The sequence below is a fragment of the Lampetra fluviatilis genome, chromosome 34 (genome assembly GCF_964198595.1).
Source record: "Lampetra fluviatilis chromosome 34, kcLamFluv1.1, whole genome shotgun sequence".
Taxonomy (NCBI): Eukaryota; Metazoa; Chordata; class Hyperoartia; order Petromyzontiformes; family Petromyzontidae; genus Lampetra; species Lampetra fluviatilis.
Window position 1 is genome coordinate 2,849,844 of NC_136308.1, and position 25,913 is coordinate 2,875,756.

At 43.8% G+C, this 25,913-nt stretch overlaps 1 protein-coding gene and 1 long non-coding RNA gene across 2 annotated transcripts in view; one reads left to right on the forward strand and one right to left on the reverse strand.

Moving 5' to 3' along the window:
- Nucleotides 1-394: 394 nt before the first annotated feature.
- Nucleotides 395-1,730, reverse strand: LOC144944431 (uncharacterized). Its single transcript, XR_013639584.1, has 3 exons — nucleotides 1,363-1,730; nucleotides 628-720; nucleotides 395-513 (listed from the first exon to the last, which is right to left on the reverse strand). It is a non-coding gene; the product is annotated as an uncharacterized LOC144944431 (long non-coding RNA).
- Nucleotides 1,731-15,607: 13,877 nt separating this feature from the next.
- The window catches only part of LOC144944283 (dipeptidyl peptidase 1-like), a 30,481-nt gene continuing 20,175 nt past the window's right edge, over nucleotides 15,608-25,913 (forward strand). The window contains exons 1-2 of the mRNA XM_078872306.1: nucleotides 15,608-16,016; nucleotides 20,520-20,665. Of these exons, the coding sequence (XP_078728432.1) occupies nucleotides 15,830-16,016; nucleotides 20,520-20,665 (333 nt within the window). The 5' untranslated portion in view covers nucleotides 15,608-15,829. The remainder of the gene's footprint in view (nucleotides 16,017-20,519; nucleotides 20,666-25,913) is intronic.

Consider the following 25,913-nt stretch of genomic DNA (forward strand, 5'->3'; position numbering starts at 1 on the left):
GTCCACTTAGTCTTTCCTGGGCCATTGATGATCTCAAATATGTTTTTATCAATTTGAGCTTGGAAAAGCTCCTCTCTGCTGAGGCAACTGACACAGGCAGAGTGCAGGCTATCCTGAGAGCTACCCAAAGATTTGGGTAAAGCTCACACATCTCATTTTGTGAGAGGTATGTGAGAAGCTCAAAGGCAGTCATCATAGTTTGGGGAAGTTCAGGAAGACTCTCTATCTCTACTGCCAGTGCGCTACCATCAATATCAGCCTCCTCTCCACAAGAGAGTTTTTCCCCAAGAAGCTCACATTGTTCCCTCCGGACCTTTTGATCTAGCTCCCTAAAATTGAGCAGCACTCCAAAGTTCTCTTTAACCTCACTTAGAGACTTAAATCTATCCTGCTCCTCGCTTTCAGTCGCTTGTAACTGCTCCTCGCTTTCAGTCGCTTGTAACTGCTCCTCGCTTTCAGTCGCTTGTAACTGCTCCTCGCTTTCAGTCGCTTGTAACTCTGCAGTGGATGAACCTGCAATGATAAAATAAACAAACAAACAAATAAATACATAAATAAATAAAAAGCTAAATGTGTCATGTCATATTAACAGGCTATGTAACCATTTGCCATCAAGAAAAACCTCACCTGCTGTATCATCAGCTGTGGAGGCTCTGACACTCGATATGTCAGTAGGGGCAGGTAAAATTGGTTGTGCTCCAAAGTACTTCAACAGTGTTCCTGGAAAAAAAAAATAGCATTGCATAAATGCATAGTTGATCGAGCAGAATGAGTTTATTTTTCCATCATTACTAAGCAATTCCACACCACACCTAACAATTCATATTCTATTGGCAAATGAGGCATAATTGCAGTATGGTGAAAAATTAACATGGTGATCTACTGCAGCCTATAAATATGAGGATAGCACTGCTACATCAGTTGCCACCATATTAATAAAATTGAAGTCTATTTTCATTACAGAAGTCTCCCCACCTAACATGGCTTTGGTATATTTTCTCATAAAGATCAATACCATCGCTTGCCAAAGATCTTAAAGCAGAGACCGCACGTGCTTTGCCTATGAAGCTGGAATATTCACTTCAACACAAACAGCAATGCTAGCTAAGCTTGTCATCGCTGTTTTCTCCAACTTAAACCGATATCTATCAACGTGAAATACACACCTACTACCTAGATAAATGTATATTAATAACATTTCACTGTTGTGGCGGGGATTTAGCTCTGGTGCGTTATATTACCATTTTTATGGCTTATAAAAATATCATGAGTCATGACTAGCTAGCTGCTTCCTCAAGTGACGTGAGCACAATTTGTGCTGCTGCTGCACAAAACATACTGTAAATAATAATGCAAACATACCTTTATCTCGCTCTTTTTTCTCCTCCTCGGTCCTTTTCTTTTTTCTTTTTTCGGCACCAGAGGGATACGTCCTTTTTTGTGACATGGCTTAGGCGTATTTATTATCGTGACGTACAATTGCGCGCACCTGCCCGCGCCCGCGCCCGCGCCCACGCGAATTGTCAATGAGCCGTGACATCCGTGAGCCGTGACAAAGCAGCAGTTGTCGACAGAATTTTCTTGTCTTGAATCATTTATTCATTCATTCATTAATTCATTTATATCACTTGTTTAAGTTATTTAATTGTAAAAAAAAACGATTCGGGGGCCCCCTGGTGGCCAGGGGGCCCCAAGCAGCCGCTTAGTTCGCTTATGCCTCGGGCCGGCCCTGTTCCGAGACCAGCATTGTGCTCATGCTCGCATCGCAGATCCTCCCGCATGCCTGCGAGCTTGTGCCACGTATTACTTCCAGCTCGGTGCACAGCTGTGCAATTCAAGGAGCGTGGCTTATTTTTGTTTTTACCCTGGGGCCGCGGCAAGTGTCGTCTGGTCGCTGTGGAGGAGAGAGACCGCGCGTACGATGGCACCTCTGGGCAGAGGAGTCCCGGGCGGGTGTTGTGTGGTGGGCCGATTTCACAAACCCGACAGTCGGAGTGTGCCACCAGTCACACGGGGTTTGCTTCAGATGCCGCACACTCACACGTACAAAGAACCAAGATCCCCCACGTAGCCTGCAAAGAGTCTCATGTAAGGTTGATTTGACCTTGGGGAGGTGTACGCCACTGATATTACCCCTGGCTGGGATTCAAACTTGGATCCTCAAAGCTCGTGACACAATCTAAATTTGAAGTTTTCGTGACTGCAGGGATCCATACTATGTGGTTCTTTCGGTAAAGTCACGTGGGTGACTTTACACAGCTTTGCGTAACGGCAGTTGCACATGTTCACAGGCAATGGCAGTGGTTTCCTATTTGGATTGCGCCCGATGTCTGGGCGAGGGTGCAAAGCAATGTGGGCATGGCACACGAAGAAGGGGTGTTTTAGCAAGTGCCACCTTCGTCTCCCCAGGTTGACAAATATAATGCACACAGTGACTATTTTATGCCGAGTCAACTTCGGGGAGGCCCGGGCTGAGGTCGTATACTATTGGGAGTGATATGCACAGTCAGATGTAAAATCCGAAGCAGCAACATTGGAGCGTAATATTCATATGTTTGTCCATACTCGGGAAATAATAATGATCCTCCTCATCACCACAGAGACTGTTGGGTCAAGTGCTGTTAGCAAGAAACTATTATTAGGGCGTCAGTCCAGTTTGTTCGCTGCCCATACAACGGTTTATTATCCACGTCCATCGTGGCTAATTTACAAGACTCGTGGTAGAATGTCATTTCTCTTTTTTTACACGGAATTAATGACTCTCGGCGCCTGTGATAAATTGTTGGAGGCTTAATGCCTTCCAAATTGGACGAGCACCCCTCCGCTGACTCACAACTATTAACAAATGCAAGGCCCTTTCTGATAGAGGAAAACAACGTGAGCCAATGTGACGGCCACATTAAAAACGCGCAGTTAAAATAAACTACACCTTAGGGAACAACTCCATGATGCACGCAGTCAGTGCTATGCTGTTTTTTGTTTGTAAGAATTTATTTTCAATTTTTTTTTGCAAAAAAAATGGAAAATAGATACGTGACTGAAGTACGATGAAATAGATGATTAAGTTTTCGATTGTTTTCATACATCTGCTATAAAACTACTTGTTTTCTGGAAATGTGCCAATGAACTGACAGACATGTGCTTTGGAACGTTTGCAGATGGCTCACATTAAAATTCAATTTCACAATTGTTCTGGTATTGCATCTGCAATTATTATTGTTTGGCACACAAATGTCTCCGTTCATTGTAATTCCAGATTAGAATGTTTTAATTCCACGCCGTGTGGCACGATATGCAGTCCAATGTTAATAAGTTCATGCAAATGTATGCCTTTAGACAGCTGCAGACAATGTTGCTGTGATTAAAAATACTTCCGCATGTGTTTGAATTTGGTTTAATGTCAAGAACCGCTGGAAGTATAGCCATATCATAGACGGTGAGATGTCTATACTAGTTTAAATGTACATAATTTCACTTCTAACATAGGCCAAGATGGAAAAAAACACATCCACATTGGAAATATTAGGATTTTGCTATATATTTTATTATTACATTCATAGTTGGCATCTGACCAGAGTTAAAGTGTAGGCCAAACACCTTCTAGTGGAGCTCTCTAGAGCAGTGGTTCTATACCTTTACTGCAGCCTTCTCAATCGTTAAACAAATGCATAATGTAAATACAGACAGAGGGTTTGATGAAACAAAGTAAGCTGTTACGTACGTGCCCGTGCTAAATTTGTGTTTCGATGATTTACCTTCTAAAAAAATCTGGCCATGTCTCGCACTCCCAGAAGGGGGCATGCTCGTACCCCCAGGGGGTGCAGCGTGCACCCCAGGTGAAGAACCACTGCTCTAGAGCTTCTAGCGGTGGAAGTCCCTCTGCCAGTGGAAGTCCGTCCACCAGTGTAATTCCTTTCACCAGCAGTGGTGAGAGCCAGTAAGTGCCAGGGCTACACTATTACCTTTAATTCTCTCACTATGAAGTATGCCACATTGTTTCAATCGACACAGTTTCGTAAATATGGGCAGACAACAGGGAGTGTTGCTACAAGACTGTTTTCAAAAAAGTAGGATTGTATTCTGTGTGCACAGGAATAACGGCATACCTTAAAGCGAATCCCCGTACGTGAGAGAACAATTGAAACTCCACACGGATGGGGATAGAACATAATACTAGCGTTGTGCAACTCAAATACATACAATTTTAACTGCTGAAAACAAAAACGTAATTTCAAAGTAATCGTCACCTGGATGCTTGCCATAGTAAGGTCGGCTTTATGCCATGATAGAAACGTTACTCTTTTAGGCAATCTGCCAGGGAACGGTTACCGGCGTGTAGGTGATGCATGCGGAAATAAAACACATCTGTTTATTTTTGTCATGCACGAGATACCTCGACTACGTCTACTTGTAAGAGCTCTGTGTACGCTTAGACACGCGGTCGTTTTTTATTTGGAACCATTCAATTGCGTTTTAGTTTTTTCTCCTTCCTCCGTACCTCCGATTAGTACGGTTGGATACGTACGGTGCGAAAGAAGTGCAGCATACACGCATTTGGATATACATTTTACTTCAAGACTTGAAGTTAAAACGACAATGTTCCGCGGAGTTTCATTGCATTCTTACGTGCAGCCCAAATTATAGTTGCAGAGCTTGAATGCGTGCGTACTTTGGAGCCTTTCAAGGATGTGTTTCCCCTGGGCATGGTTAGTTTCTCCCACACGCCAAAACACTATCGTTGAAGTGAGACTTTCCCGGAAAAAAAACCTCTCCTGCATCACAATCGTCTTCGTTGCCATTGTCATCAGCGGCAGAAGCAATATCAATGAGCAACAACAGCAGCAGCAGCAGTAACAACATTATTAGCATCATGAACATAAACATCATCAACATCATCTTTGTCTTCATCTCCTTCATCTTCATAATCACTGTCATCCTGTCCACGTGGATATGAGACTCCATCATCCCACTGCTTGCCGCAGAGTTTAGACCACTCAAACCTGCATAGGCTGAACATGCAAGTCAACTTTCCTGGCGTTTTATTTCCTACGAACGAGATGTAAATAATGATAAAAAAAAACGAATGAGAATACTCTTGTTTTGTTCATTTCAATAAGGCTTCCCCTGATGAAAGAGTAGCTTTGCCAATGCCTTCTTTGCGGCAGTTGTTAGACCCGAATTACAAATGAAAGATATAGTTGGCATTGTTCTTAGCCGACTATGGCTTCATGGTAATGAAGGGCAATCGGGTGTCTGGCCTCCTTTTCCGTTCGCTTGATTAAAAGTGAGGATCCATTGTACGGCACATTCAAAATGACTGCCAATCACTCAATTAGATATAATTCCTGTTTTGCCATCTGTCGCATTTCTTTCAGACGCAATTTAAAACAATTGACATGGGATGAACTCCTGGAGAGAAAACATTCCTTAACTGACAAGTAATATTAAAAACACCGAAAAAGTCGCGTACATTTAGACATTGTGAATGCAGAAAGCGGAGTGAAGAATTACCTAAAGTTATGCTGCTTGGCAAAAATAAAGTATCCCATGGACTGGATGCTTGTAGCAATATGTGTAAAATAGTATGCATGCTAATTTAAATGTTTACAGAGTAAACAAAAATGCAGATGTGTTATGCCTGGAGCAGCCTACTGGCTATTCTGAGCTTCTGTGGAGATAACTTCTGTGGAGAGAACGTCTGTGGAGATAACTTGTGGATAGAACGTCTGTGCCACTGAAACACGACCGTTTGTGCAACATTCGACCTGAAACCTACACAAGGTATATCGACCGTGCAAACTTTTTTTGGCCATTGGTTCCTACGTTGAGTAAAATGCTCGACATTTCATCTCACGTGACAGGAGACCAGGAAACGTGCAAAACGTTGGCCTGACGTTTGCGGGTTTACTGGGAACTTCTTCAGCAACAAAATTGAGAGGCTACAAATGTCACCGTTGATTATATATGGCGATCGATGTACACCAGCTGATGTGGAAGAAGCTCCAAGCACACGGAGCAAGAAGTCCGACATCACGCCGAACAAAAATTGTGGTTGCAACCCCACAGTATATGGCAGAATAATGTAGAACGACCGTGAAAACCAATGCTCAAGTAAACGTATTACCTTGTATTTGTTTTGTCTGTGCATCTTAAGACACAAATGCGTAGTCCATGGGCCCAGACCAAATATTTCACTCATTGGTGCCACCTGAGATGGCAAACTGGAGTTGTAACAGCATATTTAATTCGATATTCAAGTAAATTCTCCAAAGAGCTAATTGATTAGCTCTTTGGAGATGTTTTACTGGTAGGAACCTCCTGGTTACACCAGGCCACAGGGGATTATTGTGTCCGTCGTGCAGAGAGGGGCTGGGTGGGGAAGGAGGGGCTGGGTGGGGAGGGTGGGGAGGGGCTGCATGGGGAGTGGGAGGGGTGTGGCTGGGTGGGGAGGGGCTGGTCACCCCGTGGTGCCCTTATAAAACTCAACGTTTAAGCTACTCACGCCGGCTTGTGTCCGCCCTCACAGTCGGGCATATTTGCGGAATACACCACGCCGCCGTTGACCCTGGCCATTGACCAAGCAACCCACCGTTCCTACAGACTCCCTCCGCAGGACAATGTGTTTCACGTCTCTATGAAACATGTTAATAGTGCTAGTGCACCGCGACCAACTCAGCCTCACAAAATAATAAATTAGTTTTAGTTATATCTATCGCGTAAGCCAATTTTATCATCTGCATTCAGAATCTGGTATCGCTAAATATTTGCCACCCCCAGCGGTACCGAGTTCTGTCGGTTGCGCCCGCGCCGAATTCTGTCTGCGGTCACAAATAACGAGCACCGATTTATACCATCTCTGGAAATCTGGGAGCTTTAATTTGAGCGAGGAGAGAGCCATAAATCATCGTTTGCGTCATGTCTCGTGAGGTTCCGTCACCACCGGCGCTGCGCTGGGAATACGAACAGAGTCCGCGACACTCGTAGAACGGAATGCGCCCCCAACAGGCAATGTGGGGGCACTGCGAGCTCTCGCCACGACGAATCCACTCGCGTCTCTCAAGTTCAAGTTAATTTATTAGGTATAGCCCTGTGAGCCATTCGGCTCTTGAATCGGGTGCAACCGCAACAAACAAAAAACAAAAACATGAACAAAAAAACATATTAAAGTGAATATGTGACTGAGTGCAAACAAAATCCAAGAAAAGACAGCAAAATATCTCAACGGCAATTGACACAAAGCTGCTCTTGTGTTCACCATTTACAGAATACTTATGTAAAGGAGAGCCGACACAAGATTGCAGGGGTTTCGTCTTAATCCTTTTCTCCCATCCACACCTGTCCCCAGCCGTCCCTATCTCGTTCCCGCCAAAGGCCCCTTCTTCCCGCCCGTTCTCCCCTTATATTTACTCGATCACCCCTCCCACTAACCCTCCTATTGGTGGGAATCCTTCCCCTGACACCCCTACACTTACGTGAAAGCGATATATTTATCTCTCTCTCTGTCTGCCAAAAGGACCGTGCCTCTATACGGTCATTTAACGCTTCAGCCAAGTAATTTTAGTTTCATTCTAACTCCATTCCTTACCCATGCCCTGTCATTGTGCAGAAACCTGTTTTAACCTTGAATTAAGTTTGTATCTATCCCTCTGTCTCTTTCTCTCCCTGTTCAAAAGTTGTCATGCTGATACTGGTCCCAGCTGAACACTGGGACCTGCCTTTGTGTTATTCCGGGGAATGTAGCAGTCCCTGATGGAATTCTAGTTACAAAAAAACAATTAATGCATCTCACACGGAATATAGCGCAATTATAGTATTTGGGGTAAACCCAATGAAGCCCTGTGGAGTCTCAAAATGGATTATGGAAATCCTTCAGAGCTTTCCTTGATTAATTTCTTTTGTATAAAATGCCAATACAGTAGTTAGGAATAATACATATTTACAGAACCTTGTACATGCATTGCTGGATAAAGGCCTAGCCATGCTGTGCGAGTCATGGAGGTTGTTTTAATATCACTTTAGCAAGTTGATCATTTCAGGTTGCAATGTGGGGCCGTGATGTTTACCCTGGCCGGGAATCAAATTGATACCGACAGGTTCGTAATCGCTGCCCCACATCCACCGGCAGCTAATTATCCTATTTTTGCAATGATATTATTACGTTGCAATATACAGTATTGTAACAGTAATGATAGTTTCTCAATTCATACGTTTCAGAGATGAAGCTTCGACGCTTAATATAGTTACACGCCCTTTCGCACATCCTATTACTTTTCACTTTTCTACAACCAACTGGCTTTAAAGTTGCCCAATCTCATCAGATATTGGAAGCTAAGCAGGGTTTTCGCCTGGTTAGTACTTAAAGGGGCGACTGCCGTGGCTTGTCACGTGTTGTAGGTGTGGGATTGCAATGTGACCTGGAGATGGCAGTGCCGAGTGTCACCCCGTTGTGTGCGTGCGTTTTCTCTAGGTTCTCACCACGGTGGGGAGATGTTAACTTCCTCGCCAGGTATGCAGAAGGTTGTCGTGGGTTCGATCCCGACCATGATGCCTGTTGTATATTTGTGGTTTGCATGTTCTCGCCATGGCCGTGTAGATTTTTCTCCGAGTCCTCCGGTTTTCCCCCAACACATTTAGAATCAACGTGCGCTGAGAGAATTTAGCTGCTACAAATTTCCACGTGATAAGCTACTTCGTTGAGATATCATTTGTGACCAAGTCGCTGCTGAAAAAGAGCTATACAGCTCGGTGGGACTTACCTGGTAAAATAAACACATTTTATTTTTCGTTTATTTTCCCATATGCCTAACCCTCATTGAAAAATTTGCCAAACATTGCAATGTGGGGCCTTGTTATTCAGACTCAATGTGGATTTCTTGGGTGAACAGTTGTCATTTAAACTATAAAATATGCCGGCGCGTTAACATTACACATTGCTTATACATGGCAATCCATTAACAGGTACAGACATAATGGTAACAGTATAAAGAAAACAAGACATTAATTCAAAGCCTCTGCATGTCTCCCACCAATATTAGTACGCTTATTAAATCCCGTAACACTCTCCTACTACACTTCGTCCAACATGGCCTGTCTGATTTGCTTGCAACATTCAATGACGGGTAAACCGAGGCCACCGGTATGTCACGGTTTTTGTCACGTACACACGGCCTTTGATTACTGGGGTATACACATGGATCGTCCAGTGTATTTGTTGATCAGAAGATATGAATTGTTGTGGCATACTAAGGTGTGAAATTTCGACAATATTGAGCTCGGCGAGTTAAATAACCGTTTATTTCCCCATGTTCATTCATCAGCCTCACACTTTCAAGCAGAATTTGCATCCCAACAGGTGAAATGAAAATCCATTAAAATGCAGATCTAGTCAGAGGTAATAACGCACGTTCACGATGCTAGTGCTGCACTTACTGTGCAACACTCTTTGGTTCTTTCGGTAAAGTCACGTAGAAAGAAAAGAAAATAAATAATAGAAATCGACGTTTCGATTGCAACACAAGCAATCGTCATCAGGTGAGACAAATACATCAGGAGAACTGCTGAGGCTGATTTTAAACTATATACAAAAATACAGTTTAAATAATATACATAGTTATAACTAGATTCCTCCTGGTGTGATGTGAAGGATAATTGCACCGGTCGGAATTAGTCCACAAGGTAGCCAAGCTTTCATGGGTGAATGGATACTGCTCACTATACGTGTCACTTTTCAATTTGAGCGATTTTGTAGTTATTATATAAATACAGACACGGTGGTCAGCTTTTGGATCCGTCAATCGGACAATTTGACTGCAACTGTTTTCTAAGACTATTGTATTTTCAATGCACAAATGTTGAGTTTCTGTTAATTTATTTCACGGTTCTGAACATGAGTCGATAACTTTGTAAAATGTGTTTCTCTCTGCAGCGTATTCCTCATCATTTGTTTTGTCATTATTGCCATCGTTTATTATTCATGGAGATAATTACTTTGCAAAGTTGTTTACATTGCAATCAATTTCAACCTAATCTAAATTCTAAAAACAAACACAAACAAGTGAACAGAGGGTATAAGAGACATCCAAAGTGATTTGCCAAACTTACGCAGTTTAACTGTTATCTGCAGTTATTGCTGCATATAACATCTCTTCCAATGTACTTACCTGCCAGATACAACCTATTATAGTGAACCGTGTTGACATTTCATTGTCCTTTTAGAGGACATCATTGCAGTGTGTATGATTGCATTTAAAAGGTTGTCTTAAGCTCCACCGGCACGTGAGTTAGCAATTGCAGGACTGCACCGTTAAATTTAAAAATGGCATATATCATTGTGGTGTTTCATATTAATTTGTCATATTTGATAATTTTGTAAAATGTATTGCTACGACCATGCCACAACTCCCTTGGGAAGGAGAGTTGAATCTGAAGGGGTTATCCGGGTTAACTAAATATTGTTAGTGTTATTATAGTTCGTATTATGTCACTAAACCAAAGAGCTAACGAGCTAAATAGCCAGGAGTTGAGCTGAGCGGATGAAATCATCGATATGGGAGGGGGTGATTATAACCTATGCAATTTAACGCTTCGTGCATTCTACTTGTTTAATCCCAGGTGTCCCGTTGCAATGGGCTCTAAGCTGGTGATAAATAAACAACATGCGTGTTGCAAGAGGGACGGATCAGTCTTGGCGCGGTGGTTGACGCAATACGCTGTGAACTCTGAAACGTGAATTTGATTGCCAGCTATAACTAACAGCACTGGCGAGCGATTTGTCAGAGTCCTAGGCACTCCGTTCACCAACCTGCGTTGACAAGCGTGGTGGAGTGTGGTTGAACAATCCCAAAAACGAGGAAAGGCGCAAGGGAGGGCTTCATCCAACAGTGAGCTGACAAAGGGGCTGCTGCACCTGTAAGCATGCATGTAGCACCATAATCATCGAATGTATTCTTGGGTTTTTTCGGTAAAGTCACGTAGGTAAAAAATTAAAATTAATAAAAGTAAAATAAAAAATAAAATAAAAAAATCACGACGTTTCGGAGGCAACACACGCTTCCGTCTTCAGGTGGAACCGTCACAGCACGCTTGCTGTATCAAGTAAATGAGAAATTCCAAGAAATCCGACCCCGTATATATACTGGTTGAGGGGGGAGGAGCCAAGGCAGGCCCCTGGATAGGATTTTTTTTTATTATGGTAAGGTTGGTGTGGCTGAAGCTACGGCTAGTCTACATAACAAAGGCCTTTGTTATGTAGACTGGCTGAGAAGGGGGGGGGGGTGCCAGAGTTGTTAAAGTCTGCGTTTCTCTACTTGCATAAAAAAGAGAGCCTTGCACTGCAATGTGTCTGTGCTCTTGTTTGGCCTGCACGGAACACAACGAGGGCGATGGATTGGGCGGTTTTTCTCAAACTCCAAACAAACGAAGACGAAACGGATCGTGACTTCATAATAAATCAGTCGTCCCTCCTGGGCTGGCTCTTGCCCCCCCCACCCCCCCCCCCCTTATTTTGAGACATCCACTTGATACAGCAAATCTGGCTGTGACGGTCCCACCTGATGACGGAGACTTGTGTTGCCTCCGAAACGTCGTGATTTTATTATTTTATTTTTTTATTAATTTTAATTTCATTTTTTACCTACGTGACTTTACCGGAAAAACTAAGAGTATGAATCCTTGCAGTCACGAAAGCTTCAAATCTAGAATTAAAACATCCTAAAAGAGCCGTAATAAATCATGCGCGGGAGTTCAGCTGAACGAGCAACCGGTAAAGCATCGTCTGCAATGCTTGCGGTATCGCTTTGGGTGCCGGAGTTGCCCTGGGATTAAAATGTTAATGTAAATACAGCGTCAGGAATCTCGGCAACCACCCCCCACACCCGTGCCTCATGCTCGGCTTCCTCGCCCCGCACTTCGCCAGAATGGTTGGGCAGAATTTAATTACGACGCGGCAGTGTGGCTCTTGTATTCCCTTCAGATCTAATCTGTATCCTGAAGCCAACACAACGGAGTCGAGGGATGTTTTCGTGCATTGGAGAAGCCTACAGAGTGGCTTCTTCAATGCGCGCACTTGCGTTGCTTTGGTGTCATATCCAGGACACGCACATCACCTGTGACCCAATCACACACATAATGGGCCCAATTTATTAATAGCTCACAAACGTACTTGGGGTTTGTGAATGTTACCCTCTGAATATGCGCGTGGTGGAATGCATGCCCGCACACGTGCAATAGGTAACTATTCTCGTGACAATTTAGAAATTGAACCTTGTGGCGAGACCCCGGGGTCCCGAATAAACGGAAGTCAAAATCGTAATTAGTCAATTTATTTTTGGCGGCTCCATCCCACCGCGCACATAAACGCCGCGACCCACCAGAAATCAATCCTCTCGTTCTTCACCCAGCACCCGTCGTTGCCAAAATTGCCGTAGTCCTAAACAAAACTTTCATTAGCGCATCGTGTAGAGCTCGTCGATTGGTATAGATCGCCGTATCGTTCGCCTTCAACAGACAATAAAATGACGTCGCAACGCAGTTGATACGAGAGCCGGGGGCTTATGGGACCCCGGGGGTTTATGGGACCTCGGGGTCCCGCCATAAGGTTCATTTGTTCATCGGGAAACATGTTTTTAATTCTCACCAGGCCCCATAGTGTAGGCCTGACAATTTGTCTGCTATGAAGAAGGGTCGTTTTCTCAAATGCCAACCATTATCTCGCCTTTCCCTCTAGGGCAGCTTTACTGACCAAGCTTTTGAGTTTAACGTTTTTCTTTTCGTGCCCGTGCACCGCTGCCGATGCAGCGTCGCCAACTGATTGGCTTAATGCTTGAGGAAGGATTCCCCACTCCGGCACCTAAAGCGATACCGAGGTAGGTAGCTCTGGAGGGCTCTCCCATCACGAGCGTCTGGTCGACGCTCCCACGTGGAGCAGCGAGTGTGGCAGTGCCCACACTTTACCCTGCCGCGCGCACTCGACCTGCCGTTCGACGACGACTTGCGGTGCTCCCAATTATGCTGCTGGGTGGACAGAAGCTAAGGGGGGGGGGGGATTTAATAGTTTAAACTCTCGTGCAGGGGGAGATTGAATTGAACCGGAGACCTCTGGATTGCAAGATAAGTGTGTTAACCATTACAACTGCAGCAGCATCCATGTAATTGTATTAAAGTACAACAACAGAAACGTTTGATTGTTTCCCATCATCGACATCTCTTTCCTAATAGCACAGCAAGCAAATCAATGAGACACTCCTCTTGGCACTACCCCGGGCGGCTCGAGGCAAAGTCACCGCGTGGCCAGGCGGCAGAGAGAGGGTTAAGCCACCAACATCATCAACCGAGCGTGAGCACGCGTACCTGCAAGACGTATCGGGCTGCATTGTGGGGACATGCGGGGTAATTGAGTTTGGGGATGGAAGGCACGAGACCGTGAATGCTCCTGATTGTAGCAGGAGGTCAGAGGAAGTGACAGATAGTAACTTCATAATGGAAGCGCGGACGTTGGTGGCACGCACTTTGCCTCGCTGTCCGTCCCCCGCACATCCGATGAGCACGAGCAGCTACGTGTGGTGTGAAAAGAGATTCCGCGCACACACAGGCACAGGCCCCGTGTGTTTATTAAAGCGAGGGTGGACATGCAGTAGGGTTCAGTGGAGTGCAGTCTGCACTGCATGCCATGCAGACTTCTAAAGAGAGGTATGCATCTGACTTGCTTTTCTGAATCCTCGTTATCGTCGCCGACAGCACACACTGCCATGTATTTGTTTAGAACTGAGAACATGATAAAGACGTTGACAGTGTGACACGACCGGTGGTGAGAGATTGCCTGAGTAGAGTTTCACTTCATTGGTTCAAACACTGCAAAGGGTTCTGGTTGGAGTGCTATGAAAATCATGAGAAGAAAAATGTATTTTGTAATATTTTACACTGGTATATTATTCTCGTATTAAACTTGGACATTATTCTATGATTCTGATTTGGCATATGCACATAAATGCCTGATATTGTATTAGTACACCGGCAGTATATAAGGAGTAGCAGTGATAATACTTTATATGGTAGAAGCCTTTTGGCGTCCTCTGGTCTAACACCGTTTTAAGACTCGGCTCAAAAGAAAGCTGTCTCTGGTGTGGACCTATCAGTTTCAACGACAATGCAAATATTATCAGAGTATGTTTTTTGTTTGCATTTTGACCACAAGTATTGTGGTTAATGCAGACACGATTCCTTGTAAAACGTTTCAGTTTGGTGTTTTAACATCTTAACACCTGTTTTGTTGCCAGAAAAAAGGGGAAAACCTATTCTCATGGTAGAAGTAATCATTATAACGGATGTTATTCACTAAATCATAACGGATGTTATATATTTATTGAATAAAAGGTAAAATGTAACATTGGCAATGAAAAGCTACACAGATCGTTATGTTGTAATTTGGCTTTCATAAAAACAAAGTTAAAATGTATGACTTACGCCTACTGCGCAAAATTAAGTCTATAAGTCTAGAGTTTGGTATTCATCATTATATCCTAGACCCTAGTGTCAATCCACTGCTGGATGAAGGCTTCCCCATGCTGTCAATCATGCAACATGCTTGACCACACTTTCATTCCACGCTTTCAGTACGAGGTGGTGAATGGTCACCTCGAATCCGTTCAGATAGCACTCGCCGCTGATACAACATTAGCCATGGCCGGGAATGAAGCCCAGATCACACAATTCAGAGCAAAGTGTGCTAAGTAGCCATGTTTGTTTGTTGTAGTACAGAGTTAGACTGATGGCCTTAATCTAAGTTGTCTTGTGGTTGTTGTTGTTGGTTGTTTGACTTGCATCCCACTGGGATTTTTGCACACAGCGTTGGTGTACGGTGTTTTTTCTGCAATATTTTGCTGTCTTTTCTTGGATTTTCTGTTTGCACTCAGTCACATATTCACTTTAAGATGTTTTTTGTTCATGTTTTAGTTTGTTGCGGTTGCACCCGATTCAAGAGCCGAATGGCTCACAGGGCTATACCTAATAAATTAACTTGAAGTAACCAGTAAACATGCAACGTGGGAGCAACGTTGGGCGAACGTTGGCACAACGTTCCTTGTTTGCTGGGTAACGTGACATCACTCCATCTGGTGGAGATGTTTTTTGGATAAGCAGGATCCCACGCAAAACCACATCGCCTGGAATATGCGCGGGTGTCATCACAAAGCTGTAGAAGATAAACAGCTCGTTGAGCCTTGTAACATAAACGCGGGCGTTGTGGGATACCGTGTGGCCGGGGACAGTGAAGCAACATCCACTGTCGTGCCAAGCTACGCTTCACTATGTCCGTTTCTCACTTTCACCAACACACACGAACTAGCTTGGTGAAGTATGGTCAGCGTGGGAAGGCCCTCATCCAGCAGTGGATCGACACGAATGCGGCATCTATGGATTCCACGTATGCCGTTAATGGCAAGCGTTGCCTCCGTGTACAATTTACGACCGAAACTCGTGAGCCTCTCGTAGTTAATGCGTTACTCGTAAAAGAAAAAGGGAAAAAAGGGAGAAAAATAAACCGATGACGCATTCAACATGTGCCTGCAATCCACCGTGCCAAATGGCCTTTGAACCGGCACTAAACCGAGGGCATCTCTCGCACGCAGTCAATTAAAGCGGAGCGATTTGCGGTCCCCGTCACCCCAAGCAGCGGCCGGAACCTCACGAAAAGTGCCGGCTAAGGACAACGGAGATCGGCGGCGGAGGGGCGGGGGAGTGGTGGTGGGGGGGGGGCTATTTAAACTCTGCGTTCTCCGCTCAGTCGTCCCAAGTCTCACTGGTCGTGGGTTGCCAAGCGATACGTATTCTCGCGATGGGTCACCGCAAGGGCAGGCCTCTGGCCTCGGCAGTGGTGGTGGTGGTGCTGGTGCTTTTGGGTGCACTTGGAGAGAGCTGGGCTGACACGCCGGCCAATTGTTCGTACGGAGACCTCCTGGGAACCTGGGTTCTCCAGGTGGGGAAGGGAGGACAGAACAGTAGCATCGACTGCTCCAGCATGGGTGAGACATCACTGACAGAAGGCGCTTATTGGCTCACAAACCACACGCCGCGGTGGCTTATCCAGAAACCATCAAATGGCTTGTTCTAGTTTGTTGTTGTTGTTGTTTCAGGGAGCAGAAATAGAGGAATTGACATGTACTCTGACGTGTCTACAATTGCCCAAAATGTTGTCAGCTACAGAGTATGTTTCTGTCGTGGTTGTTTTTGTTGTCGCACTTATCAACGTGTCACCTTGATTTTGTTTTATATGTGTGCATACATCGGTGTATATATACATATCCCTGCGCAATATCCCTTCTGGGATATAGCTCACAAAAACAGAAGAATGGAAAAGAAAGATACCGCAGACGTTGATTACAAACGCCCAGTGAAATTAATACGGTGAGAGCAGGCAATGCGCGTGACGTTTCGCCCGCAGAACTAACGCACGATTTGCATTAGCCACGAGTGCTTATGCACCTTGATGCGTGCGACTCGGGTGACCTCGGTGACCTCACGCTACAATTAATGCGACCACAAGTGCTTTCTGACAGCAGAAGGAGGGCATTGTTAGTTGAATACATCGTATGTTTTGCATCCTTAAGTGCGACGCGTTATTATTGTTTGGTGCGGACGCGTGTTCGCGTTACGCGTGTTTAGTGCGGGGTGCAGTAATTTCGTGACTTATCCACTGTGTAACAAGCGCCCACTGACCCAGATTTAATCCTAGTTATGATGTACAGCAACAATGGCACGTGGTCGCTGGAAATTGGCCTCGCGGGATACTCAGCATTCCATGAGTAATTGGAACATCAGCACTTGGGAAACAAAGGTGGTCGGTCATAATTCTGGCTGCATTACCTTCCCGTGTGCTTATGGTGACCTTAATAGGCGCTCACGAACATAACTTGCATTCGTAGCTTATAAGGCCAAGCAGGAGGATATTTATGCTGTGTGCCTTATGTGCGTTCACAATTATACAGAGCGTATCAACCAAATGCATATTTAAGCATATCCAGAAAGTTGTGCATTGTTATTTTCAATCATACCAATGTACATTTCGTTTCACGGTGGTGTATTTGACAATTGTGATATTATTTAGCACAATTCGTTTTTGCTTTATGTGTTTAGTTTCTTGTCCTTCACCCTCCCGCACCTCCAATGAGCGCGGTCGGCTTCGTACGAAAGAAGTTCAACACACTTGCATACATTTATTCGAACATTTTCGATTTAAAGCTTTCGTGACTGCAGGGATTCATCTTCTTGGTTATTTTGGTAAAGTCATTTAGAAGGGAAAAGAAATACATATTATTTTATTTTATTATGTTTTATTTTTATTATTTTATTATCTCCCTTCTACGTGACTTTACCGAAAGAACCAATAATATTATTCGAGCATGTTTGAAAATACGGAAACGGCATGCACTGTCATAGCAAAACCTTTAAACAGAATGTACAACGTTAAATTAGAATAATGAACACCGTATATCATTTATACAACAATATGGAAAATCATAGTGAAGCTTTTTCATGCAAACATCAAACGCGTACTGCAGTGCAGCGCAAGGCTATATATGCTAATGTGTCTGCAGGAAATCTTGTAAACTATCCAACAGTGACCAACTAGCCACGGTCTCTCTTGTCTAATGAGCCTATTAAACTAAGCTACGCTCCATTGTCACAGGTGGTGAATCATGCTTGAAAACAAATCCTCCCTTTTGTGCTGCTCTAAAGACAATTCCGACATCGCCCATGCAGGCCTCATATCTGCAGAAATACGCAAATTTGAATGGAAAGATCACGCGCCGAAAAATTTAAGAAGCGAACGTAATCATTCACTCTTTGTAAATATTCAAATTGTACGTGTTTAAATCTTGTAACTATCCTTTGAAACAATGTAATGCAATAGTGGCATATTGCTTATGCAATTAAAACACAATTAGTTTAATATTTTCAGAAATAATTTAGCTAGGAATTAATCCAATCATATTTTATTTTTAAAAAGCATTTGCTTATTAGTTGATATGTGCGAGTGGACGAGGTTTGATTGATTTTTAGCAAACGTTTCACAATGACAAAAACAATGGTTCGTTCTATTTAAATTTCCATCCTATGCCAAACAAATTATAATACTAGGGTTGGAAAGAATATAACAGGTGTGTTATAGAGAGATATCACACAAGGGATCAATTTGCCATGTTAAGGATATGAGGACAATAGTCGTCATCAGACCAGTGTAAGCTGTCGCTGCCATTCATCAAGCAATATTTTTTTTTTCTGGGGCTGGGTGAGAGACTGAAATATATTAATTATTCCTTTCTTGAAAGAGGTATATGAAAGTGCAGATTGTAAACAATGCGCTCCACTATTTCAGCGGTGCTAGATAGCCACTCTAATACAAGCATTAGTCCATTGAGTGCACACACTGTTAAAGAAAATGCATCGCTATTATTTCAAACTAATCCTGAATTGCGTAATCAGTTTTGATTTCGGACTCACGAGTTATCTTTTTTCCCCTTCTGCTTCGTATTACATTAATAGGGACGTTGACCGGGGTGTGATGGTGAGCACACTGACATTTACATTGCAGGGGTCAGCGTTCCCAATTTCCTGGCACAGCAGTTGAAACAATGGGACAAGTTTCACAATCCCCCCCTCCCTCCTCCCGTTCGATCCACCCAGGGGTATAAATGGGATCACTACAGGTCACGGCAGCATCGGTCCATCCACCTGTCTCAAAACGGCTGGCCAGTATGGAGGAGTAGGCCAAAAAAACAATTAGAGGCGTGGCTCTCCAGAGTTCCGTCTTGTGGAAGGCCGTTTCACCAGCGTTGCATTTAATAAACGTTTAGATATTTCGTTATTTTTTTTAAAACTATTTTTACCAGCTAAGGTCCACTGAGCTATGAAGCTATTTTTCAGAAGTGACCTGGCCACAAATGATAGCTCAACGAAGTGGCTTATCGTGTAGATATTTAAAACAGCCACATACTCTGAATGCATGTTTCTAAATGTGGAGTGGCAAATCGGAGGACCTGGAGAGAAATACACACGACCACGGGGAGAACATACTAACTCCCAATATACAGGCGTCAGGGTCGGGATCGAACCCACCACCTTCTGTATACCAGGCGAGGTAGTTAACATCTCGCCACCGCGGCGCCTAATGAACACGCTGCATTTATTTCCTAATTGATCACGTATTAAATTAATTATTTGGAATAGTCCTTGGAGAAATTAAGCGACTTCAAGTTACATCTCTCTTTGAATGATGTAACAGTGAGGTTTGAGTCCACGTTAAAACAAACCATGAGTCCAAACATCACTTTCACATTTAGTCATAATGTGCACACTCATCTACACCTTGCACAAGGGATAATTAAAAAAGACAAGCTAGATAGCAGTGTCTCTACAAATCGTGCTCACGTCTTCATCTGCATGTGTAAGGAACCTAATTAAACTGCGGCAATAATTCACATTACCGATATGGTCTTGGGCAGGATTTTTTGCAAATATAAGTCTTATATCTCACTCCAGGTCACCATTCCACGTTCATCAATCGTCTAAATTTACACGCAAAAATTGGGGTTGTACACGCTGCACAAATCATGTATTATTGGTATGCACACACACTTGGACCCCCGAATGTGGGTCATGCGAACTGCAGACAGGGCCACCCAGAGGTTGGAGGCCCAGGCAGCATGCCACGTGTTGTGGCCCGCTTTATTCATGGGCGATAATTTAAAAAAGCCAATTTTGGGGCCCTATTTTGTGTGCTTCCAAGGGCAATTTGCCCAGCCACGCACTCCCCTCCCGCTATCCGGCAGCCCTTCCTGACGATTAAGGTGCCATGATCTGAAGTATAAGTCCCCAGATATGTGTGGAGGGTATGAAAGCTCACGGATCTGTCCAGATTAAGTAATCTGTAAAAGGATAAGTGGATCTGTGAAGCAATATTAAGGAGTCTTGCTGTCTCCCGAGGTCTAGAATCACTGAATGCCACAGTAAGCACAATGTAATGCATCTTTACAATACAATATCTCAATGAGTCTCAAGACATTATCAATTGGGCCCTCCTACATTGCGACTTTTGGCCAATTCCATTTTGTCAAGAGTGTTTTGCTCGTGGAAGGAATGCAGGGTTTCTGAAGGAGCCACCAGGCATTTGGAGTGGATAACATTCAAATGTACACACATATGGGCTCGCAAACATACTTGCTGTACACGGTATAATTGGAACGTTGGGCAAACGGTTCAAACACATTCCAACGTTGTCCCGACGTTGCATGTTTACTGGGTAATGAGAGCTCGAGCAGAACACAGGATGGACAAGAGGGGATCATACCACGTTTAATGTTTGTATAATGCTTGTTTAACGTTGCCACATTGTCATGCCATATTGACCTTTTGAATGCGCCCCTCCTCTTGAAACGAGCTCACACCACAACGGCGATTTCTCTTTTGCACGTGCCACCTCTGACCCCGTGCGCTGTGCCACGCTGCCGTGCCACGCTGCTGTGTAGGCCCCCCGGTGCAGTCTGTGACGGTGCACCTGCAGAAGTTCGACCTCGCTTCGGACGAGCTGGGACGCCCTGGCTTCTTCACCATCGTCTACAACCAGGGCTTCGAGATCGAGCTCAACAACTACAAGTGGTTCGCGTTCTTCAAGGTGAGTCGTGCCGCCGAACGGGAGCCCCTAAGAGACGTGGGCTGAGAAACGATTCGCTAATAAATTCCATTCAATTGCAAAGCAAAATTCCCAGTGAAGTAATCGACGTCGATGTCGTCATCATCACCACCCAGTCGACGCCTGCGACGGATAGGGCCTAAGGAGGCCTTCATCAGCCAGAAGATTGACAAAAGCTGACACCCATTATTTATTCTAATATCAAGCACCTTGAGTGAAGGCGCTCTATACATTTTTGAGATTAGATTAATTTTTGGGTGAGGACACGAAATGGTCTGGTAAAAATGTTGTTGTCATTGTGAACCCTCCAACACTGGTCACACATCCGGGCGTTTTAACCCACCGGTTATTGTTGTAACTGCTCACCAGGTGAATTGAAGAATGATTCTCATATCCCAATTTAGCAATTATCATCATCATTGCCAGTCTGCTCGATGAGCACCCGGTACAGCGTATTGGGATTATTTTGGTATAACAGTCTTGTAATCGGTTGATGTGCAGGTGGTAGGTGTATCATGTTATCGCAGATCATGAGAGGTGGTGGTGGTGGTGGCTTGCGGAAGCCATCATGCAACAGTGGATTGACAATGGTTGAGGATGATGATAAATCATCTCGTTTGTTTTCTCCTGGCCATGAATAACTTTTACAAAATATAACAAGGAAACGTGATTACGTGTGAATTTGAAAACATAGTCTACGTATTTTATTAGGAAATGTGTTCATTGTACAAGAGGTCCTGACTGAGAGGTTAAGAACATCCCTAATGCATTATTATTGTATAGTTCATGAGGGAAAAAAGCGTTGTTATTGGAGGAAATCTAAGTTAGTGGTAATTGCGATTAAACCTGAGCATACCGGCCTGGGCAAACGGACGCTATAAGCCCAATCGGATACTCTCTCTGAATTTAGCGTTGTTCGCAAATGTGTGTAAGCAGCTATATAATCATCAACACGATCCTAATAATTAGCCATGTTTAATCCACTGCTGGATCGAAGCCTCCCCCAAACCCTCATGGTCTTACGATGCAACAATCCATCCAGCACCTCCGCACGAGCTTTGTACAGGAAGGAAATATCTGTGCTCGGTATGTAAAACTTAAAAAAAATCTGTACAAAGTTAAACAACATTATAAATTGCAATCCAGTTTAACTGGGTGGTGAGGGCGACGTCTGACTATATGAGTGGCTTAAAGAAAATGAAATTAAAATTAATAATATTTTCATTAATTTTGATTTAATTTTTTTACCTACGTGACTTTACCGAAAGAACTGAGAGTATGAATCCTTGCAGTCACGAAAGCTTCAAATCTAGAATTGACTTAAAGAAAATGGTTTTAATTGCTCCAGCGATGGTTTCCGTTCCCAAAACTTTTCAACATATTGTTGGCCGATTGCAGGCCGGTGTTCCGTCCCAGTTTAGGTGTGAAATTTTTTTTTTGTTCACCCACCGTTTTCAATTTCATGCTGAGGTGGGCACAATAAGTTAATTGAACTCCCCCTTCCTCTACCCACCGCCTATTCCAGCTCTCTCCCACCGACGCTCTTTTTAAAAGGCAATTTTTTTTACGCAATTCATCCTGCCGCGAGCCTGTCCTCATTGTTTTACTAAAATTGCTTACCCCCCCCCCCCACCACGGCATTGGTTATGACAGTGGCCATCTGCGCGTTGTCACGTGCGGCCAGCAAACACGTCTTGCTGCTGGGGAAGTCTCGTGGGTGCACATCGACCATCGGGGCTTAATTGATAAAAACCATTGTGGACGGACGCGCGATCATACCGATGGGCCCTCACAGAATGGCAAAGCTCAATGTTGTGTGAACGGCAGTTATTGTCGCCCCGTGGGTTCGCGCTTGTTGCCCCAGTTAGTGAGCAATTTTACGCTTTGTACGAACCGCACACAGTTCACGTGCACATGCAACTGCCGGTAGATGTAAAGAGAGATGTGTAGTGAGTACACTGGGCGTTTAACAATAGAGTAATTATGAAGGCTGACAGTACCCATATCTCCGCTTGGCTGTCTTTTCGTAGCGGCTGAGAAGCACTTTTGTCGGTGGTGTAGCAGTGGGCGTCTAAATGCCCCTTCAACAGAATCTGCCCGTTTAAAGACGTGCTGCTGGAAAGCATTGGCCCAGAGGTCTCGTAGGTGGATGGGATTATACGTTATTTAGTTTTAGCGAGGTTAAGCAAATTCCTTATCTGTTAATTGATTATAGTAATTTAAAAAAAAAATCTATTTTATGAATCTATATATTTACAATGAGAAACATAGTATGCATTGTGTGGTGGAGCAGGGGACAGCGGTTCACGAGACCTAAGGGGCCGTCCATAAATGTCGTCAAGCACCTAGGGGGGGAGGTCAGACATTTGTGACGATGTGTGACGGGGGGGGATGAGAAATCTGACGTCACATCAAAATGCGCAACTTTAAATTAATATAGACAACACGTTCGAGTTAATTAAATAGACTTTTGAATAAAGGTTTTCTCCTACAACATCAGAGTGCAGCGCCACATTAAATATGCACTACAATGACAATAGTTTAAAGCGATTTGAAGCATGTTTTTTTTTTGGGGGGGGGGGGGGGCAGAGCTTTGTGACGTCATATTTGAGGGGGGTCTGACTTTTTGTGACGCCGTGTGAAGAGGAGGGGGGGGGGTCAAAAATCGTCCAAAATCGCGTGACGTCATTTATGGACGGCCCCTAAGTTTGATTCCCAGCCATGGCTAACATTAGTCACCAGTGATGTCTGAACCGGTGCTGCACCAAACCAGCATGGTAAAGTTATCCTCAAATAACTGTCTTGACCAACATGGTGTGGAGAGGCAATTACGCAGCGGTGGATTGACATAGGGTCTTAAATAACAATCGTGAGAATTTGTATTATTTATCAAGTTAAATTAATTAACGCTTCTATATTTTCCTGTTGAATAATGCAACGCTCATTATGTACTTGTTTAAAAATAGCACATTTGTGCATTCAAAATTGCCCACGTGTCAATATTCCTTGAAAGTATTTAAAGTTACCCAGCATATAAGGTGAGCTCTCCAACCGTAATTCATTCGCATTGGCTGCCCTTTGTCTGCTCTGTAAAAAAAGAATTTTATTTTAAAAAAACATTAGCCTGCTGTGTGTATATTTTTGGCTCAGTTTTCTTGATGGTGAGCTGTTTTTTTTGTGCATATCAGTGGTAAACCCGTATTGCAAGTTATTGGATCTATTCCAGAGATATATATTTAATGCATCGACTAAAACGCTTCTTTATTCGATTTAGAATACATTAATATTCATGCCAGTTGTATAGATTCGAAGTGTTATGCAGTTTAGAATGTGTTCAAACAATTGAGTATCACCGTATTTTAATTATAATTAAATCATGAATAATAAATAATGTATATCCCTGCGGAAGTCTACTGCTGGATAAAAGCCTCTGCACCCTGTGTCCAGCTATTTATCTGCATCCCCAAGTTGGTCATTGTTTACTTATGCACATATTTTCGTTAAATATTTATGTTAATACATCAACCATCTCTCCCAGATATCTCTATCATACGCCGTTGCTGCTGTCAATAAGCCAAATACAATAACAACAACTACTATTTATGATACAAACTAAACTATTTTATTTTACCAGGCTAAGCCTACTAAGCTATTCGGTTTTTTTTCTTCCAGCGGTGACCTGCCCGCGCACGATAGCTTGTCGAAGTGGCTTATATCTTCATCACACTTGGGAAGTCATAACAGCAGCCAAATAATCTAAACGCGTGTTGTTTCTCGATGTGGAGGAGGAGGCTAAACCGGAGGAAGCCGGAGAAAAATCCACGCTGCCACCACGGGGAGAGAGAGAACACGCAGGCTCCAAATATACAACGACAGGCATCGACAGGGTCCGGCATTAAACCCACAACCTCTTGTGTGAGGGGATAACATCTGTTGTCAGGGTAAATGTATGACGATGAAGAAACCGGTACTTGGCACTGCCTCGCTGTCCCATCAGCGTAATATAAACTAGACTTATTTTTCTACACTGTGTTCGGAATGTCGTTGTGTTTAGATAATATTTAAACACAAATTGGCACCAAGGAGTGACACTGATCAGGTTGAAAGAAAAATAAACGTCAGTGCCTCTGGATTTGTTGAATGCTTGAATGGCACATTGGCAATATCAACGATGACCTCGTTGATCTGCAGATGTTTAGTCATCATGACGACTCGAGTCTTGATGTCACTTTAGCAGTGCCTTTGCTGTGTAAATGAAAACAACACCAACCATCATTGGATTGACTACGATCATTCCCCAAATGCTGCTTACGTAAGTGGATCTATAGTTGACAAACCCTCCGTGTCCCAAAAGTTTCCACGAGTACACTCAATAGCAGACGAAGGGGTTAAATCAAATTGCAGCCAAATTTTCACATTAAGGTCGAGGCAATTGTGCTCCCCTCTATTTAGTACTTCGATTATACCCGCTTGCCTGATAACGTGACAAAATTAAAGCAGTTCATAGAAAATGGCAATATCTGTTTAAGTGTACCTTCGTACTGGATGTGATCATTAACAAATTGATGAAAGAAAAACAGAAATGCTGCGCTGTACGGTGTGTGCCTTTGACGCCACGGGTCTAGGGCAGCCAAGCTTGCACTGCAAATCAATCAGTCACAACACCGCAAGGCACTTTGAGGTATTTATTTACCTGTCATCCTGATATACACACACGCGTGATTCCTGTCACATGACTTGGGACAAGGGCAAGCATTAGGGCTTCAAGTTCACGTGACGCTGACTGGGCACGTGCCGGCGGCGTGGCAAGTTGTCATGAGACCTTGTTGTAATTTGAGGTGTCATATGCCTGATTTTTTTGGGTGCCAACTTAACCAAAGTCAGGCTTCACAGTGTTGCTCTGTCGCTCTGTGCTCATTCGTGCTGTCAGCTGAAAGGAGCGTTGTCCCCGCAGTGTCGTTAGACTTTCAGTTGAGCAAGAAGGTGCTGACGGTTACAAAACAAAATTGGCAAATTATTCTTTGTCAGCGGCACGTTGATGTAGCTTCTTTTTTTTTTAAAGCCTTGTTGCGGTATTCTCATTCGTTCATTTATTTGCTCGTATTGCAATGCTGGGAGAGCGGTGGCACGGTGGTGAGAACGTTGTGCGGTCAACCCAGTGTCGCCTGAGTTTGATTCCAGGCCATTTCTATCATCATTGATGAGCAATATCTGAACTGGTCCTGGCACC